Raw genomic sequence first — 21,195 nt, 5'->3', positions numbered from 1 at the left:
ATGAAAGGTAGTCAATTTTTATAAAAGGTCTCAATTATATTTTTCGTTTCCCCCATGACTTAATAATTTGGTCAATTTATCTTGCCAATTGAGCCATTTAACAATTGAAAGACGCTTCTGCATTACATTTATGCCACCAGTCTTACGAAGCATGAAAGACATATCACCTTCAAGATACGAATCTTAGGAATGAAATGACTTACAAAAAAGTTGAAAACCTAGAAGTGGCTTTTGGAGAGAAAGAGAAAAGGCAAACAGCTCTGTTGTTGCTAATGGAAATTTCTACTGGGTCAAGATAATTTCTCAATTAATATTCATGGGCATACACAACCAATATTCCATTTATTTTTTTGATAAATCCTTTTATTTATATTCTCTAGCCATTCCATGTTCCCCTTATTCAAGCAACAAACACACGACTGAAGTTTCCTTTCTGGTTTCTTAAAACAAAATGCCTATCTTGGCATTGATGTGAGACCCCCTTAAATATTCAAGGTTTCTGAAATATTTTTGTGTGAAAGTCCAAAATACCCAAGCATTACAAACTTGTATCACAGAATACTGACTCTTGATTCCTGATGTTTTTATTCTATAAATTCTTATTTAGAAATCCTATTTAAGATTCATATAATTGCCACAGTTTTGTATTATTTCACAAAGGTGGAAAATATTTGTAGTACCATATTAATGCTCACTTACCATTAATCTATTAATTCATATCTTTCATCCTCATATCTTACTTTCAGAAATATTCTCATCTTCGGTTGACCCAACAAGTCATTCAGAAACCTTGTTACAGAAGCAAACTCTGGTGGTGTGGAATTATATTTATGGGAATTGGAGAAATTGGGAACTTCGCAGCCTATGGATTTGCTCCAGTTATGGTTGTTGCTCCTTTAGGAAGTGTGGCTGTCATTGGTGAGACTTCTTATCCTTCACTTTATGTGTGTTAGAATGAACCCAAACAATACTGTGGGGCCCTTGTTGACTTCTGAGCTTGGTTGTCCTCTTGAAAACATTCCATTACCCAGCTGGATAACATCATCAGTTCTAGAAGGAAATGGGATTTTCTAGCACTGATAACATTACCTAATTATGTAATGAAATGTTTACAAGAAAACAGCCAACCTCAGATAGTAACAGGGACCCCATAGTTCAACCCTGAGCTAGAAATATTCTCTTCCATTGGTACCAAACAAATGGTACCAAATTGGTACCAAAGGTTCTTTAGAAAGCATGTGGCTATGTCATAGAACTGTCCTGCTCAGAAATCGCAGTCTCCTCTTCTGAATGCTAGTTGGTCTCATTTTGTCTAGCACTGAAAATCGAGTTTGCTATTAATGTTCTCATACACATGACAGTTCTCAGAACTTTTCAGACAAATGACAGTCTTAGAAAAAATAATTCCATGCAGATGTCTTACTGTTGTCAACTTGTTCCTGCCAAGCTGAATACTGTCTTTGTTCTGAAACAGTAAAAAACAGAAGCAGTGCATGGTTGGTACATGTGACTGGTTCCACGCAAGCTGAAACATCTTAGGATGCTACTGATTGTAAGGGCTTATGCTAGTTAAACGCCAACGTCTTAAATTTCAAAATACATTATTACAGCCAAGGTGCATTTATTTAAAATGAAATAAAACATTGGATGACATCAAGATGGCCAACAAACTGACATCAAGATGGTCAACCAACAAACTATTGGAGATGTTGCATTAGTTGGTGCCTAATTTTCATTGCCACCACACAGTATTTTGTTATAATCTAGGTTATATTGTTTAAGTTTATTGTTTACTGATTAATCAGATGGCCATATCAAATCATAACATGTCATCAAAATAGAGTAAAATTAATATAACATATCTGAAAACATTCCATTACCCATGGAATGCATAAGCATATTCAGTAAAATAATCCAATAAAATAATCTCCTTGGCAGTTGACCCCAAACTGATCTAGTTAAGAAGTTCTCAGTTGGATGGTTTTTGCTGTAAACTTGTCAGTCTTTCTGACTATCCAGATGTTTGAAGGAGGTGAGATAATCTATTGATGGGTTGTCCGGTCAATTTGAGTTATAGATTTAGAGTTTTGTGAAAAGAAAAAATCATATAAATATGATATTACTTGTTCTTCCAGATGAAGAAGGGATAACATGTAAGAATGGTGAATGTGTGTATAGATGCTACATTGAATGACACATTGATCTGTTTCATTATCCCTTAGTTCCATAGGGGAAACACATTTTCTTATATGGGATCTTAGAATATGTATGTTCTTTGAAATAATGCCAAAAGCAAACTATTATGCCTAGCCCAGAAAATACACCTTTGCCTCTTGGGAAATGTACATGAGGAGAGATAACTGATTACTTTGTTGTAGTAAATTCTTTACTTCCATCTGGAATTCTATATTATTCAGTCACAGCATATTTGTATGTTTCATCTAAGGATCATATAAGCCTTGCTGATAACTCACATCAATTAATTTTTGTTCTATAACAGTTAAACTTGAGATATTTTTAGAGACATTTCATCTTTAGAGAAGATTTGGGCCTAGTTAATAAGTTACATCAGAACTGTACCACTGTATATTGCTGAGGCATTTTCACATTGTAAACCACTCTTAAAAAGCACAATACAAATTGTTCCACATAGATTGGTCGTTTTTGAGAAAAAAGCTCTTCATAGCTTATTTCTCACTAATACATAGTTTTCAATACGGACGCTATTTGGGAGTCAGTCCATTCCCCAACTCCTGCAGGCTAAGGGGATCCATTTGAGATGCAAGACTGAAATTGTGATGTGAGTGGATCTTGGAGGGAATAGTGATTTATATTCTGAAGTGTTTCCCCTCCACATTCACTCCTTTCGATCATTCTGTTGTAGTTTAATGTTGCTTGGATACCAGTACTTTTTGCTTGCGAAAGCTGTCAGCCTAAATGTTTCACATGAAGTGATGACCTAAGTAGATATATATTTTAAGTGCATCTCCAAAAGGATCACATTTTTAATCTGCATATAGAACTCGGTAGCTCTTTACAGCAACTATGTTTAAATTACTTAAAGGTGGGGGAATTATATTTCCCGGAGAAAGAGAATTCCTACTAAAACACACACATTTTTGCAGGTGGCTATTTCTCTTTTTAATCCCCTGAGAGCAAGTCAGTTTTCTATTTTTATGGATCATTGGCAAAATAAAATATGCTGGATATATTTTTTTCAGAAAGGAACAGCTGAAATAAGCAGATTGCCTGAATGTAAAGTCTTCTTACTAGAAATCATGAGAAATAATCTCCCAAAGACTGCCAAAGAGTTAATATAAAGCCTGATGAGAGCTTGTGGCAGATTGAAACAAAAATTAGGTGGTAGAATCCTAGGAAGATGCAAGTGATAATATTTGAGAGTTTGGCTGCTGTAGAGTACACAAATAAAGTGCTAAAATATGCTGGATATTTTTTTTTCTATAGTTTGCTATAACAGTGCAGTATTTTTTTTTTCTTTGTGTGCTAAATACCTGCAGGGAGATATTACATAATGAGCTTATCACCTCTGCGCTTATTATAATTACATCAAGTATTTACCCAATGCTTATAAACACAAATGCTGTGAGTTGCCAACATCATCATGAGATATCTAATAGTGTTGTAATAAGCAAACAGATGCTTGTCACCAACTACAGGACATTTAAAAGGGAGTTGAATTTCAGTAGCTGGAATAATTTGCAAGAATTAGGGTAGAAGAGGAAGGTAAGTCACAGAATTAGACAGGTCATATTATTACAACACTAGAATCTGTGGCCAGACATGAGCCCAATAGTGATATGCAACTGGTGAAAAGAAAGAAATGGCGATTGGTGCTGAACAGATTAATGTGTAAGAGAATGAATATGCTATGTAAAATGTTGCCTTAGCAAGCACAGCCAGTTGACTTTCATCCAGTGCTCTCAGCATGACTCACTTTAAATTATAGATGCAAAGATGAGGAATGCATCAAAATAGGAGCTTGATAAAGGGCGAGGTGTTTTTTTTTCTGAAGAAGCCATCTGAGTGGACATAATTAATTCTTTTCACCGGTTTCTTAGTTGATGATTGCTTTGTACAGGCAAAATCTCTGTACTGGTTATTCGTTTTTATTCTCTTTAATTTAACCGTGTCAGAATTGCAAATGAATGCCTGACTTTGATGATCTTCTAATCTACATCCTTATAAACACAACTCAGTAACGCAGCGTGCACAGATTCCCCAAAGCTAAACTGAAGAAAAATTAAAATGGCCCATCTTTTACAAGGTTGTCAAGATTTTGTTGTTGTTTTCCCATGGGATTTGAATGCCAAAATATTGTGAACTTGTAGGCATTAAGAAAAAGTTATTTAGAACTTTTATGCATTGACAGGCCTCCCCATCCTGTAAAACTGCATGGTGGTTTCCACTCCCCAGACTTAAATCCCAAGTGTTCAGTGAACTAATAGAGGAGTAGTTGGAACACTTTAGATGCTGCAGTTAAATTTTCTTTCTTTAATTTACAATTTGTATACCACCAGCTACAAAGGGGCTTTTGGCAACTTATAGTCATAAAAAAATCCGAACTAAAACTACCTTCGTAATCTCCCAAACAGTGGCATCCGCAAGGGAGAGGTAACCCAGCACCTTTCTTGTTTATGTGCATTGACAAACAAGTGTACAGAGAGGCCTTGATTATGCTGCCATGGCCAACATCTTGATTCCCATTGCGCTGCTCCTAAACAACGGAGGAGTCCTAGATCCTTAAGAAAATTTATAGATGTAGTCCTAATTCTTCAAACTTAAAAGTTCTGAACAGTAAGCAATTTACCATGGCTAAGGCAGAGCAGAATGCTTTTTGCATTAGCCAAATGCTGAAAAGATTTAGTTGATAGAGCTTTACAATTTTGACCCTTCCCCTAGACAACCTATGCTGGGTACTTATTTTAGATGTCCCAGAATTCTCCATTAACCCACTTAGCTTTGCTTATTGCACTTTCAAAATAACTTATCAAGACTGACTATAGAGGGAAAGATTGATAGAGGGAGAAGGAGGGAGGGAGGGAGGGGAGGAGGAAGAGAGAGACAGAGAGAGAGAGAGAGAGAGAGAGAGAGAGAGAGAGAGAGAGAGAGAATCTTACGTAATATTAACATTTCTTCCCCAGGTGGTGCCATTATAGCTGTCTTATTCCTAAAAGAGCATTTTAGCTCTCAAAGTATATTGGGTAAGTACCATAAACAATCATTGCCAAATTATTAATTGATGTATTGTTTATTTTGAAAACATTAACTTTGCAAATACATCACCTTCACTGTAATTCCGCACAATTTAAACATTAATATAATACAAAAAGTATTTTAATAAAATTTTGCTGTTGAATCTTTTGAATATATTGAACTTTTCTTACCATCTCAAACAAGTTTATATTAATTAATATAAATTTATTAATGTATAATTGATTAATAATTATTACCTTCAAACATCTTTATTCTTTTAGATAAGTTAACAGTCCAATGTTATTTTGGCACTGAAATTACAGCAGTCATTTGCAAATTTAAGATATTAAAGATGACTTACAGTCCCAAACTTTATTTACAATAATCCTTTTTGTAGTTTTATATTACTTGAGTGGGACATTCTGACTGATTTTCCTTCTTAGGAACAAACTCCAAGATCAGATTCAGAAGCTAATTGTGCAAAAAAAGTTATCCTGTTTTCATCTGATGGTCTCCATTACAAATGGAGAATTTTCTGTCAGCTATATGTGAAACATATACAATTTATGATTTATTCATACATTTTATGTCTTCGCTACTTTGCTGATAAGTGAGCTAATTATTTTAAAAGGAATGGCTCATGTGGCTTGGGAAGTATGCATATGTTCAAGATTTTTTTGCCCAATAAATAATACAGAGGCATGCCTATGTGAATTGAGCAAAACCAAGAAATAGTGTATTTTACACCCACCATGGATAGTTGATGCCCAAAGAGTATGAGTCATAATGGCTGTGTGTAAAATTGTCCAGATTCACTATAAGAAAATAACTGATATTAGGATGCTTGCAAAGAAAGCATAGGAAGTTCAATTGCTGCTTCTGCCTTTGAATGTCCCATTATGCTAGATAATATCATCTCCCTTTTGTGTTTCCCCATTGGTAGCTGAGTCTTTTTCCTTTTCAACAAAAGTTGTTAAGAAGAACATGATGAAACTGGCACAAGGGGTGTTCTGATTGATAATGCTAACCCTAAAGAACAGTGTGAACATGTCCCTCAGAGCCTCTCCAAAAAGTTGGTGTCAAATACTAACTTGTCAAAGAGAAGAGCCAAACCGTTAAACATACAGAGAGTTACATCTTTGGTTATTTAATGTTTGATAAGATTAGGTTTAATTTAAATTTAAATTTTGTCCAGTTCTACTTACTTCCTTATTGCATTGAAGCTCCCCAGGACAGCCTTTGCTTCTTCTGGTCCAGGCCACCTACTTTAGATACCTCTACAGTATTTTATTACTTCCTAGTCCTGATTATGACCATGTTGGGAGCATCTGCTTGACTAGGGTGGAAAGCAGGGTCTCTGGAGAAACTTTTCATTAAACTCAACAAGGTTGATTATAAATAAATGTTATTAGTCCTGACAGTAGTTGTTCTGTTTATTATGCAGTTATAATTAAGCATTGCACAGACATAGAATAAAATGGCAATTAATGCAATAACATATTACAATTGATGATCACGTCATACAGTATTATAAAATCAGAAGCATCTAAACCATAAAATCCATGACATGTATTAACACCTGTACATTTAAAATAACAGGCAAGAATTTATATATTAATTGATTTTAAAAAAACTTCATGAAGGGGGCTCATGAAGGATAAATATTTTAGTGCCTTTGAACCTTTAAGGATGTGACTTCAAGTGTAATCTTGGTTGGAGTCAATTCCAGGGACCCAGAAGCAAGTAAGAAAAGATAACTATGATGTGGTTGATCCAGATGGTAGAACCATATGAACTTGACTGGTAATTATGTCAAGAACATAGGTCAAAAGAACAGTAATAGGTGCAGCATGTGAAATTTTTGTGTTACTTTTGAGAAGCCACAACTACTCATCACTTCTTCCTATTTAAATGAAACAGTTTTGGGTGCTTTTTCCTGCCCAAATTTCCCATCTTCATGGAAACCTCATCTTCTGTGAAGTATTCCCCTTTTCCACAAATTGCAAGAAATGACTTTGGACAAGCTGGTGTTCTCCAGATATATTGGTGTTACAAATCTCCCAGGCAATGCTATGTTAGAGAAAGCTGATTTTTGAGTTCCTATGCAAATAAGAAGTAGATAATACAGCCTATGGAATAGTCTCTGTAGACTGTAGACTAGATTGCACTAATCCTGGAATACGTAGTTGATTAATGGGATGTACAGAGAATTTATTTTTCAGCTGATCAGGTTCTTCTTAGGTGCTTCTCATAGTTTGAAGCCATAGTCTGTGTTGATTTATTTCTGTAAGTATCTCTGCCACAGAGGTTTTTAACGATGTGGCTGCATTCCATTAACATTAGCAATATCATGACAAAGAGAATGAGTATTAGGAGGATTTGCGTAAGCACATAAATACTTTATAGAATTCTGCCACGCCTCTGCATTTTTCTCCCCCTTTCAAATAATCCCATTAATATTTCTGTGCAGTCTTTTGTACCCCAGATATTTTCCATGGGTTGACTCTGGAAGCACAGGGTTTTAAATTCAAAAGAAAGAAGATATTTTTCTGTTTAAAGAATCCTAATTTAATGTTCACATTTTGTTTACAAATAAAATCTTGAAAAAATAAACAATAAACCTTTTAGGTCATTTCTATTAACATTTACAAAATTGCTACATAATAATGATTTCCTCATTTTTTTTTAAAAAAAATCAAGATTATTTGGGAAGTGTTGTGGTCTGCCGGCAGCCTGTGGAGACGGCAGCAGAATCGGACAGTGGGGTAGAACATGGGCCAATCCGGGAGTCTGGGGAGGACTTGGACAAGGGTCCTGCATCCGATACAGAGATGGGGCCAGGACCATCTGGGAGTTATGTGCTGACTCTGGAGCCTCCAGAATCTGACAGCAGTGAGGCAGAAGAACAAGGGGAGCCTGTTCCCAGTGCGTGTATGCACAAAGCTGCCAGAAGGCAAGAGCAGCTAAGACAAAAGGGGCAACTCGGGAGTAAGGCTTGGAGGTGATTGCCTCTCCCATGATATAAAGGTGCAAAGGGACAGGAACCTTGCAGGAAGCAACACTGTTCGCTCTGTTTGGATTAAACCTTGAAGCTCTGTGTGGACTTTGTATTTGGTTTGGCTGTTTACAGTTAATTTGGCACTTTAGTTGTTGGCAGCAATTCAAAGGAGATAAAGGTGGGTGCTTATCTCGAGGGATTGTTTGGGACTCAATACGAGCTGGGAATGAACATAATTCCCAGCTTTGAAATAAAAAGAGAGTTGTTTGGACTAAGTGTGTGCTTAATTACTAACTCAGGAAGCCTTGGTCAGAACAGGAAGGGAGTCCTATGTATAGTATAGAAATAAAATGATTATCTAAATGGATTTCCCTTTGACATAGATTTAATAATCATTTACCAGAAAATATAACAAGATCAATATAAATATAAAATATAATATAAATAAATATAAGAGTTATTAATGTATATGTGATATATTGAAGTTGCTCGTATCAATTTAACATCTCATTTTGTTTTATCTTTTTGTTTGGGTTGCAAATTAATTTAACAGTGCAATTATTTATTGGACAGGTGTGTATTATCTTTTTTTTTATTGTGCGTTGTTTTAAATGCAATAACAGAAAAAATGTTTATTTAAATGTGTTTCAAGGTGGAACAGTGATGCTTGTTGGAATGTTTCTACTGGTGACTTTTGCGCCTCATATTATCCAAAAAGTCACAGCAAGGACGATACAGACTGATTTAGTTAGTTGGCAGTTCTTGATTTATATGGTGAGTAGAAAATTCTTAATTCAGTATATAGAAGCATGACCTGTAACCAATTTTTACACCGTACAGTAGTCTGTTCCTGTTCAGGCTTCAAGCCAGTTTTGCCTTTTTTCCCCTTGATTATTTCACCATGTTTCCCCTCCTCTCCCATTTCTGTCTCTCCCACCTGAGGACCTTTGATTGCGGATGGGGCCATTTTGGATGCATAAATTTGTTGAGGAGTCAAAAGCTGTGTCAGGTGCTGCTCCATTCAAAGTCCAAGAAAGAAATGCTTAGACTCCATTATATAGAAAAAAGATATTTTTTACTGGAAATCAAGTGGTAGCATCATAACAATTCTGAATCTGAGGAATTGCATGCGAAAAACACTTATACAAAGTGATGGTAACATTCCCACCCACAATAGTTCAAATTGTTCATCCAATTGAAGTTGTGTATAATGTCATGTACACAACAATGGGGCATCTTCAGGTGGTGATGCAGACATCTGCCTGTTGACCTTGGCCTATTTAGATAAAGAGTTGCGACTGCGCAGTAAGCAAGCAAGCAAGCATAAACAATAAAGCTTTCCCTCATGTTATACAGTTCATTCTCTAAACCTCCAGCACATTTCCCACACCCACAAAGCCTAATTATTTCACTACCACCTGTTACTATGGTAGCACATTCTCTAGAATAAGGATGTTGATACAGGCAGTCCTCATCTTACAACAGTTCATTTAGTGACTGTTCAAAGTTACAATGGTACCGAGAAAGGGGACTTAGGACCACTTTTCACACCTATGACCATTGCAGTATTCCCATGGTCACATGATCAAAATTCAGATGCTTGGCAACGGAGTCATATTCATGACAGTTGCAATGTCCTCGGGTCGTGCAACTTTCTAACAAGCAAGTCAATGGGGAACCCAGACTCACTTAAGAACCATGTTTCTAACTTAACCATTGTAATGGTTTATTAACAATTGTGGCAAGAAAGGTCGTAAAATGGGGCAGAACTCACTTAACAAATATCTCACTTAGCGACATATATTTTCAGCTCAATTGTGGTTGTAAGTTATGGATGACCTGTGTTTACTCACTTCGGCAGCTATTCTATGCACATTCCTTGGGTCCAATAAAAAGAATTGTTGAGTACTTCTCTGTGAGAAACAATCCAGCTTAAAAAGAAAAAGCTAGTCTATTTTCACCAAGATACAATGACAGATAAAGGTTAGTGAAACAAAAATAATATTTATATCTTTGTGTAGGTTCAGGTTTCATATTCCATAGATGGCAATTTGCCAGACTAGTGACAAATCATGTGACTAGTTATTTGAAATCCTCAAGGATTGAGAATAATGAAAGATTTTTCGGACAATTGAAGCACAAAGCACCAGGGAGCAGGCCAAGAAACAATGGTTGGGAACTAACCAAAGAGAGAAGCAACATGGAATTAAGCAGAAACCTCCTAACAGGGAGGACAATTAACCAGGGGAACAGAAATCCTGCCTCCAGAAATCCTGGGCGCTCCATCACTGGAGGTTTTAAAGAAGAGACTGGACGGTCACTTGTCTGAGATTGTATAAGTTCTCCTGCTTGAGCAGGGGGCTGGACTAGAACACCTCCAGGGTCCCTTCCAGCTCTATTCTGTTCAAACCCATTCCATCTGATGAATCCCCAAATATAAGGTTTTTTTACATTTGCATTTTGCTGAGAATTATATTTTTTTTAAGAAAAAAAAAGCTTATTTTATCACTCATGCGATAGCTACCATGTGTTTCCAATCTCAAAATGGGGGTGGAAGCTCTCCGGCTGATTTTCGGTAAGCTCAAGTAAGATGCCAGGTCCACAAGAAGGGAACAAAAGAGCAGTTTCAGGAGCTGCATGTTAGTGCAAGTATGAAGTGGATAAAGACATTTGCAACACTCCTAGCAAGGCCAACTGTAGGTTCTGGTTTGATGAGCTCTATGAATTACATTAATGTGAGTGAAAATGTACCATGGTGAGTAGCATGTTGGTTAAATCTGGAAAGGAGAAAGAGCATTTCCACAGGAGAGAGGAAGCAGATTCGTCTAATCTGTAATATGATTAAAATATTTTATGCAACATGGAGCAAAAGTGTTCTGTTCTCTTTGTGTTTCTTCAGAATTGTAAGTGAAAATGTGCCTTGACAAAAATTTTCACTTTTCTAGCCTTTAGACCAGGGGTCACCAACCTTTTGGACCTCCGGGACTACCAAATTCATAATTTTAAATCCCGCGGACCAGGGACCCTGGGAAAATCCCCAAAAAAGTCTGCAGGAGAATTCCCCAGCCCATTTTCCTACCAATCAATCATTCTTTATTTGAGATTGGAGGATACCATCTCCAGCTCCGTTTTCGGGAGGTGGGGGGAGAGAGAGAGACTTTTGGTTTCATGTTAAGGAAAGCAGCAGAAGCAGCAGAAGTCTTTCTTTCTCTCCCCCAAACTCTGCCAGAAATGAGTCTTTGTGAGATTTGTCATGCCGGTGCAGCCTCTTGGAGTAGAATGCCTTGCAGGGTCCCAAAGATTTATTTCTGGTGGAGTTTCGGGGAGAGAAATAAAGACTTAGCTGCTTTCCTTGCATGCAACCAAAAGCAGAAGAAAGAAGCAGAAAGAAGCAGCCTGATGGTCAGGCGAGGCGTGTGGGTGAATGGGGCAAGTTCCCCCCCCTCCACCCTTTCCCCCTCCCCTCACAACCTCGTATTGTTCGCAATGCAAGCGACGCAAGCCTTGTGTTCCCATAGGCCATGTGGGCGGTGCAGCCTTGTGTTCCCATGCAGCCTGGATTAATTGCTCTGGGGAGTGCTTTGGGGGTGACATTTCTCTGTGGACCACCAAAATTTTCTCGCGCGTCCTCAGCCCACTGGTTGGCTACCACTGCTTTAGTTTAGACCAACCCAGGAAAGTTTACGCTTAGAATTAGGAATAACAAACTCCAAGTGTTGAAGCTGAACAAAGATTGTCTACTCTATACCAAATTATAGTGGTCCAGCTTAAGCCCAATTATTGATTTATACCCTATGTATTTAATATACAAATCAAAATTATTTGAAGGCATTTATCATAGGAACTGTTGTGTAAATGTTCTGCATCCTTCTGCAGAAAAGTAAAAGAGGGAACTTTTTTCAACCATTGTTACTTGGAGAAGAGCAAAGCTTTCAGGGCTATTGAGCAAAATGAAAATTAGGAGAGAAAGTTTGAGAGGCTGGTAAAGGAACCTCCCTCGTCTCCTTATAATGAAACATGGGAATGAATAGCCGAGAATGCAATTTCTGCAGTGCAAGTTTCTGTCCGCTATAGCAAGAGTCCCCAATCCCCAGTCCGTGGACCAGCACCAGTCTGCGACATGCCAGAAACCGGTCCGTGAAAAAAAGCGAAGTCCCATCTGCGGGATGCAGGCAGCATACAAAACCACCCACCCCCTCCAGTCCGCAGAAATATCTCTCCACAGAAACTATGTGGCTTCCAACAGTGCTCTCTAGATCAGGAGTCTTCAAACTTGACCGCTTTAAAACTTGTGGAGTTCAACTCCCAGAACATCTCCTCCAGTCATGTTAGCTCAGGAATTCTGGGAGTTGAAGTCCACAAGTCTTAAACTTGCCAAGTTTGAAGACCCTTGCTCTATAGCATAGAAGAAAGATGGAGATCAATCTTTATCTCTGTATCTTTTTAGCTCTCTAACTAGCCATCCATCTATCATCTATTATCTATCATATAGTAGCTGTCTGTCGATCTATCTGCAATCTTTATCTCTCTGTGTATCTTTTGTCTATCCATCCATCCATTTACCATCTCTTGTCTGTCTGTCTGTCTCTCTCTCTCTCTCATCTGTCTGCAATCTTTATCTCACTATGTATCTATCCATTCATTTATTTTCTATTGTCTGTGTCTGTCTGTCTGTCTATCTCTTTCTATCTATTATCTATATCTACAATCTTTATCCATCTCTCCACCCACCCACCCACCCATCTATCCATCATCTATTGTCTGTCTGTCTGTCTATCAGCAATCTTTTTCTCTATCTATTCGACCATCCATCATATCTATCTATCTATCATCTATCTATCTATCATCTATCTATCTATCTATCTATCTATCTATCTATCTATCTATCTATCTATCTATCTATCTATCTATCTATCATCTATCTATATCTATCATCAATCTATCTGATTTATATGGCCACCCATGAAATAAAAAAGCAATTGGATATTGTACAACAATCTTCTCTGTGGTTTGTGAAGGCGAGAGCATGATTTGTTTAGAAAAAGTGGTTCTGAGAAGAAATAACAGTGAGAATGGTGTCTTTCACATCTATAAGAGCTGAAAGGTGTACATGAAATCAGTCTTTGTTTAAAAGAATTTTTAAAAAAGCTTTCCCTTCATGTCTATTATCTTGCTATGGGGGAAATTGCTTTGCAAGTATAATTTATATTTCTGTTGCCTCTGGGACAAACTATGAAGTTCAGCTGAAAAATTACTTGAGACTGGGGAGGCGAAAGAAAAATAGGGATTGCTTACCCACTCATTTGTCATACTACAAATGGAGTTTTGTATTAAAGTGGCACCAAATGTTTATAAATGAATCTCTCTCACATAGAACCATATAAACCATCAAAATGCAATTGTAAATGAAGTGAAGATATTTAATTTTGGAGATAAGGACAAGAAGAGAGAAGGAGCAGCTCTTTTATGAAAAGTAGAATAGTGAATGATTATAGCCCTTGAGTTGATTCAGATTTCTCCTTTCTAAACACCAGTATTAAAATACATGTTGAAAACCCTAAAGTAAGAAGTATCTCAAGATGCTGATAAACCTAATCAATCTTTCTTTTAAAGAGAAGAGTACATGATTTACTGACAGAGGAGAATATTGGTAGCCCAGAATTGAACTGTGTGTTGTCTGAGTGTGGCTGTTTTCTTGTAGACATTTCATTACCAAACTAGGTAATATCATCAGTTCACTGTTGATGTTTTCATTACCCACACAGCTTGATTTGTGTTTCACACATTAAGTTATCACATCTTAAGTTATCTTTGAATTATGTACTTCTCTGATTTTCTCAATGCAGTTTTTGGCTCAAAAGACACATATCCAAAAACATACCTTAGCAGGAAATCTAAATCAAAATTTTCATCCATATTTTGAATCTGGAAAATGAAACGGAACAGATTTATGACCGAACACATGTGAAACTCATCTGGATCAAAAGTAAACAAGTTGTCCATTAGAAGAAGTGGCAATTAGTTTATTGATTTTCTTCCCCAAACCCCAAAAACTTTAACCTTAGACTGTCTACTATTGACCTCACCTCTTTCCTAAGAGGTCTGTAGGGGGTGTGTATAAGCTAACAAATGTGTCTACCGTCCCTGTCCTATTGTTTCTTTTTTTTTCTTATTCGTATCCATTTCATGTATTCATAACTATGTTTATACTTATACCTGTTATCTTATAATCGCTTGACAAAATAAATAAATAAATATTGGCTATGGTTTGGAGCCATAGGTCAGAGCATGGAAACATTTAATGAACACTTATGTATTCTTCTTGCTTTGCACAATGCCCAAGAAAAAGAATCTTAACTTGGAGCCCTGTTTTAGATACAAGTGTTTCCAGAATCATTTCCAGGCATCTCCAGGTAAAAGAATCAAGCGGCAAGAACAGATAACAGATAATCAGAGTTGGAAGGGACCTTGTAGGTCATCTAGTCCAACCTCCCACCCAAGCGGGAGACCCTACACCATTTCTGACAAATGGCAGTCCAATCTCTTCTTGAAAATCTCAAGTGATGGCGCTCCCACAAGGCCATGCCAGAAAGAAAATATGCTTCTGAGATCTTAAAAGAATTGTTTACCCAACTGTTCAGACTTAATGCTAAATGGTGCATGCCTGAATTAGCCAATTTTCTAATCAAGGACTCCATAAAATAGTTTTGTAAGTGTATAGCCTTATAAGTGTTACACCAGAATTACAACACTAATGCTATAAAGATACTCTGTAGAACCATCTTCCCAAATCTGGTGCCCTCTGGATTTATATGTCACCCAATACCTTACATTTCAGCCAGGATGGTCATGCATGTGGAAATTGTAGACCAATATAGCTGGAGGAGATCAAATTGGTGAAGGCTGAAATTCAGTAGCTAATTCCAGAGCAATCTATGGCCCAGATGAAAACTACTTTGAATAGGAAAGTCATGCAAGTTGGGGTGTTGCCGTTAGCTGTGAGACTGCAGGTCTAGGTTATATGTAGTGTTAAGGCAGTCCCATCTGTGAAATGTCTTTCAAAGCAACCTTTGCTTAGCATACGATTAAACCCTGCTGTATATTTTTCTTTTATGCAACCTTTTGACAAGTAGTTGGCTAGGCAATGATTGAAAGCCAGCATATGGTTACAAATGCATTGCAGGTGTGTTGAACTGAACTATAAGTTTATTCTATGTTTTTTAGAGCTTAAGAAGAAGGTAGCTGAATAATATGAATGATGAATAAGATAGGCCATAGTTTAAGAATCAGAGCCTACAACTTGCTTATAAAGGAGTACTCTCATTGCACTTAGATTATATTTGGCTTTCTTTATTTCCTCTCCTAACCAAGATGATTGTGTATATTTATGGCTCAGTATTATTAAAGTTGGATGCCTTTGTTTGCCAGATTATTACAGCAAAGCTCCCATTCCCCCAGTTCTCCTTCCTTTGTTTAAATCTTTCAAGGCACGTGAAAGGGTAAGATAACATAGGAAAAAATGGGAATTTATCTTTGCCTTTGGAAATGTTTATGGAGATAATTGCTTGATAAATGTGGGGATGTTACTCTTCTTACTCATCTTAAAAGAGGAAAGTAGATTGTGTTAAAGATTTTGTTGAAAACGTTTCCTTTTTAACGATTTAAGCTGGTTATCTTTTTTTCTATTTTCAGATCGTGGAAATAGTAGCTTTCTGCATTCTTTTGTATTTCTACAAGAGAAAAGAAGCAAAGCACATTGTAGTTTTGTTAACAATGGTAGCACTACTAGGTAAGAACATGGTTCAAGCTTGTGGTTTGTTTTTGTTTGTTTGTTTGTTAAGTATATTCACACCAGTATTTACTCCACACATTTTGGTAGCTGGTGATAAATTAGCATGGATCCAGAACTAAGGTCCTGTGCTGTTTCTCCTCCATGCTAGAATAGAGGTTCTTATATTAAAAACATTTAAAAATACACTTATCCTCAACTTAACAACAATTGTTCAAAGTTACAATGGCACTGAAGAGAGTATCTGACAGCCAGCCTTGTATTTGCAGCACCCCGAAGGTCATAGGATCAGAATTTGGTCGCTGATCAACCAGCATGTATTTATGACAGTTGGAGCATCCTGGGGTCACCACTGATTACTGTTCCAGCCAGATATCAATAAGCAAAGTCAATGGGTCAAACTTAAGTCAAATTTAAGTCAAAGTCAAACTTAATGATGGCCTGATGTGCTTAAAAACTGCAGTGATTTGCTTAACAACCATGCCTAAAACTGATCATAAAAGTAGGCATGGCTCACTTAACTACCACTTTGCTTAGTTACAGAAATTCTGGTCCTTAATCCTGAATTCTCTATCACTAACCCTTTAGTGGTCATAAGTCAACAAGTAGAGCCATGTTGGCGCAATGGTTGGAGTGTGGTACTGCAGGCTACTTCTGTGGATCACCGGCTGCCAGCAGTTTGGCAGTTCAGGTCCCACCGGGTTCAAGGTTGACTCAGCTTTCCATCCTTCCGAGGTGGGTAAAATGAGGACCCAGATTGTTGGGGGCAATAGCCTGGCTCTGTAAACTGCTTAGGGAAGTTATTGAAAGGTATGCACATGGCTCTCCTGAGCTCCGTTTTCACAGGCAGAGACACCACAGGCTGGTCCTTTGCTGTTTTCAGGGTGCTGTTTTCAGATCCAGCCCCCAGGCCTTGAGTTTGACACCCCTGGTGTAGGGTTTCCTGCCTAAGCAGGGGTTGGACTAGAAGACCTTCAAGATCCCTTCCAGCTCTGTTATTCTAATACATTTGGAGAACACAAGTTTGGAGGAAGCAGAAGCAGTATGCTCCACCCCATATTTGGGGAGACCAGGTTGCCCTGATAAGAAACACTTGTAGAGCCCATGAGAGTACTTGTTTTGGCTCAGTTTGATCAATATTGGGCAACAATTTTACATCATTCACATATCTGCATGTTACAGTCATACTCTTGCATTCAGTTTAATCCATGGGTTATGTTTCACACAACATTCCAGTATGTTTTGTAAGAGATCACAAGCTAGTGATGCTGGTGGATCTGGATTCTTTGAATTTGGTTTTAAGGTATCATACAATCCGTATGATGCTACATTATTTACAAGCATTTCCAGATGTATCTGAAGACATTTAAGTCTCTTGCAACTGCATCGTTTGCAATAGGAGGTTTTGCTGGCCATCCCGACTGACAATAATAAGAGTTACAGTCCTGTCCTGTCCTAGGAATAATGTCAGGCACAAAAGACCAGGTCCACATGTAAAGATCCAGTTCAACAAATGTTTTGCTAAGCAGCCTATGCACGGTAATCTTCTCAATTAATAGCTAGCATTGCTTGGAGTTAGACAAGGTGATTGGACTTAGTCCCCTTGTGGCTACATAGGAAATCTAGGCTGATCTCTCTTTTAACTCTATTGTTCAGTTCTGCCCCTCCTCCTACAGGTTACCACTCTGGAAAAAGCTGGCATTATTTATCTGGCCTTAAAACTGCTATGAATTCATATTTACAACTTTATCTAATTATCTTAAAAATAATAAACTTTTGATCAGCTATCCGTCCATCCCATCCACAATGACAGTGAACCAGCAAATGATTTTGCAACAAAAACGGCTTGTAACAAAAATAGTTTTGGAAAGCTTATAAAAAGGGTTTTCTATTTCTGTTCTCTTCCACGCTCCACGTATACTGATTTGCTTGTGTAAAGGAGGATGGGAGAAAATCAGAGTGCCTTTTGTATCTGACCTACTTGCCTTAAATAAGGTCTGTACTTCATAGGCATGAAGAAAAAAAAAAGATTAAATATATTTTTATTAGAAAAGAGATTGGATAAAACTGTAGATGGTTTGAGTAATGCAGCTCTGCAAAATGACTCATCGCACAGCACTTTGTTTCATGCATAATCTGGGATTTATAACATGGTTAGAATCAAGAAGCAAAATAGGGACAATGAAAAGTTTTCTGCTTTCAAAGTGATGTCATCTTTTTTCCAGCTGCTGCCATTGTAGCTAAGTAGAAATTGTTATCAGAGTCCACAAACCAATCCATCCTCTTTTGGTTCTACATTAGCTAGAAAAATAACTGCTGCATTTAAATACTTGATGCTTTTAGGGGCTCCCTCGGCCTGATAGGAATGGAAATGGTCTCACCATCTCTGATAATACCATCAGTTTTAATATCTTCACTTCTAGCAATACATCTGTCAGCAAGCAGAATGGAAGCGGCAAGTTTTATTGGGAAAAAATTACATCAGTGGACTCTCTCGTTCCACAAACCACATGCCAACATTTTAACTTGCTGAGGTCTACCCTCTGTTATTTTACCTTGGTTCTCATGTTGGACAAAAGAGTTTCAGAACAGTGCCAAACATCTGAAATTGCCCTTGTGAATAAAAGTGCAACCACAAATTATATACACACATAGAACGGTTGTACTGTATTATGGAAAAGTACAATTTTTCAGTTAGTATCTAAGTGGGCTTAACGAAGAGGCACACATTGCATATATTAGTGATGCAATTTATGGCTGTGGGGAGGCTGGATAAGTTTGTCACCACAAGCAGAGAATTAGGAATGAACGAGATTATGTTTTCTTTTATAAGTCCTGACAAAAGATCATTTTGTTTTTCAAATGAATTCAGTGGTGTGATTAGATGGGAAAGAAAGACTAGTGCTTATATGCTGATCATACAAAGAAAACCTATTTATTCGATAGATTCAAAATCCAAAGATTTATTGATCCAGGCATTATATACTGTACCAATACAATACTCTTAATAAGTTCAATTGATCCATTGCTCAAAATTGGCTATATATATTGATGTATGATAATCATCTTACTGCAACACCATAGTAAGTTTTCATCTACTTTAGATAAAAGAGACTGTTCATAAATAAACTACCATTTCCATGTTATTAATTCTTAAATGTTTTCAGTAGAAGGCCATTGGTAGTTATTATGTTTTGAACTATATGAGCAAACCTACCAATTTTTCACAATTGGTTGATTGATAAAATTATTTTTATTAATGTTCTGTTTTAATCGGCTTCTCTTAATTTTTCTGCAGCATCTCTGACCATCATTTCAGTGAAAGCAGTGGCAGCCATGCTGACATTTTCTGTGAAGGGAAACATGCAGCTAACTTACCCTATTTTCTATCTTATGCTCATTCTAATGACATCAACTTGTATATTTCAAGTCAAGTAAGTTTTTAGAAAACGTAGAATTAATGTACTGTTCTCTCCATTTTTCCATATTCTTTTAATACTTGGTATTGTAACGTAAAAGAACAGTCAGGTCCTGCCAAATGTGGACACAGATGCATTTATGAGTTTGGGGAGAAACCTGTATTTGTGAGGCTTTCAGAAAGGCAAACAAAGAGAAGATATGAATGTAGATTATAAATTCCTGTAAGCATAGAAAATTTAGATCACGATTTTATTGTTCATAAATTCTAGAACTCAGGAACATTTGATGAAATTGCCAGAAAAGAAATTTAGGGCTAAGATAAAGATGTAGCTCTTTAATTGGCCTAGGCCTAAGATATAGATATAGAAGTATGGGTCAATTAGCTCAGACTATTTTAGAAGGAAATTATATGTGGTCAAGGAAGAAAGGCCTTCCCCAAACTAGTGACCTCCTATCAACTTCGAGCAGTAGTCCAGAGAAGAAGTACATGCAGAAGAAGTAAGCTCTACTTTATTGTAAGGTTGCAAGTCTGGAAATTACGAAAAACACCTTGTAGACAAACTTCATGCAAGACTTATTTTGGTGCACCCTCTGTTTTTGCGACATTAGAAAAATAGCTAAAATCAGAGGAATGCAATAACTTTGAAAATCTTGACTATTCCATAAACATGCACGTTTTTTAAAAATTATTTTGGATCCATCAGACTGCTCAGTTGTTGCTAAAAAAAACCTCACAATAATTCCTAATAATTCCTGTTAAAAAACAGATTAGAAACTGGACTTTAACAAGATATCAAAAGGCTATTTTAGTATATTTTAGTATATTCAATGGCACATCGTCTTCTGCAGGGTGAGGACTTTTGCATTCAAATTGTGATGAATATTTCTTAAGACATACAGTAGTAGATTTCCACCACTTTTATTGTACAGTATTTTAACAATCTGGAAGCCTAAAAATTGAAATGCCTGGTGGTCAGGAAAGAGGTGCCATCGCTTATAAAATGAAATATACTGTGTTTCATTATCTTTAAAAATCTAATAAATACTCACTCTAGTAAAATTAGAATAGAATGTACAATGGCATGCAAAGGTTTATCCAACATCAATTGTATTGGTCAATGAATCCTTACTCTGACTGGCCTCGCCCCCATCTATTCTCTGCCTCCCGAGTCCCAGCTGATCGGCTGGGTCTTCTTTGGTTGCCCCACACAGGAGAACGGAGCTGGAAAGCAGGTTAGTGGGGTGGGGAGGGAATGGAGATTTTGCAGTATCCTTCCCCTGGAGTGGGGTGGGAATGGAATGATGACCCAACATTTACATGTTACACAAGGTTTCTGCAAATTGTGATATATAGCATAAATGTGTAGGGGAACAAAGATTAAAAACAGCAAAACAATATGATGCAGAGAATTGAACACCTTTGGGGTTGGGGCTTTGTAATACCTCTGGCAGAAATAACAGCTTCTATGTGTTTTCTGTAGGTTGATAAGAATGCTTTTTAGTTATTAGAGAGATATAATCCATTCTAGTTTTCAGATGTTTTCTCATTCTTCCTTGCAGAGCTCTTCTATCTCAGAAATATTTTTCAGCAAGTACTAAATGTTTTGAAGTCTCTTCACAGATGTTCAGTAACATTCAGGTCTAAGACTATGAAGGCCATTCCAAAATGTTATCCTTTCTTGTAACTATATGCTTACTGTAGTGTCCAATCTCTTTCCAGATCTATTTTTTCACTGAGGATATGTTAGTTTCTAGGGTCTGTTAATATTTAGTT

General features: G+C 37.1%; 1 protein-coding gene across 5 annotated transcripts in view; it reads left to right on the top strand.

Annotated features, from left to right (window-relative positions):
* Positions 1-21,195, top strand: part of NIPAL2 (NIPA like domain containing 2) — a 42,059-nt gene that overhangs the window by 11,986 nt on the left and 8,878 nt on the right. For 3 of the 5 annotated variants that reach the window (XR_015748987.1, XR_015748986.1, XM_087962033.1), the window contains exons 3-8: positions 747-918; positions 5,163-5,222; positions 8,865-8,986; positions 14,493-14,625; positions 15,905-16,001; positions 19,300-19,435. Coding sequence is in view for 3 of the 5 variants with exons in the window: in XM_087962033.1 (XP_087818159.1) it covers positions 747-918; positions 5,163-5,222; positions 8,865-8,986; positions 14,493-14,625; positions 15,905-16,001; positions 19,300-19,435 (720 nt within the window). In the remaining 2 variants the exon portion in view is untranslated. The remainder of the gene's footprint in view (positions 1-746; positions 919-5,162; positions 5,223-8,864; positions 8,987-14,492; positions 14,626-15,904; positions 16,002-19,299; positions 19,436-21,195) is intronic. The other 2 variants (XM_087962034.1, XM_026690488.2) reach the window with 1 other exon arrangement.

This window comes from Notechis scutatus, chromosome 3, assembly GCF_049901735.1.
Source record: "Notechis scutatus isolate UNSWTSFEM ecotype Mainland chromosome 3, rNotScu1.2, whole genome shotgun sequence".
NCBI lineage: Eukaryota > Metazoa > Chordata > Lepidosauria > Squamata > Elapidae > Notechis > Notechis scutatus.
The sequence above is the reverse complement of the archived record's forward strand: the minus strand, read 5'-3'. Positions and strand labels throughout refer to the sequence as shown.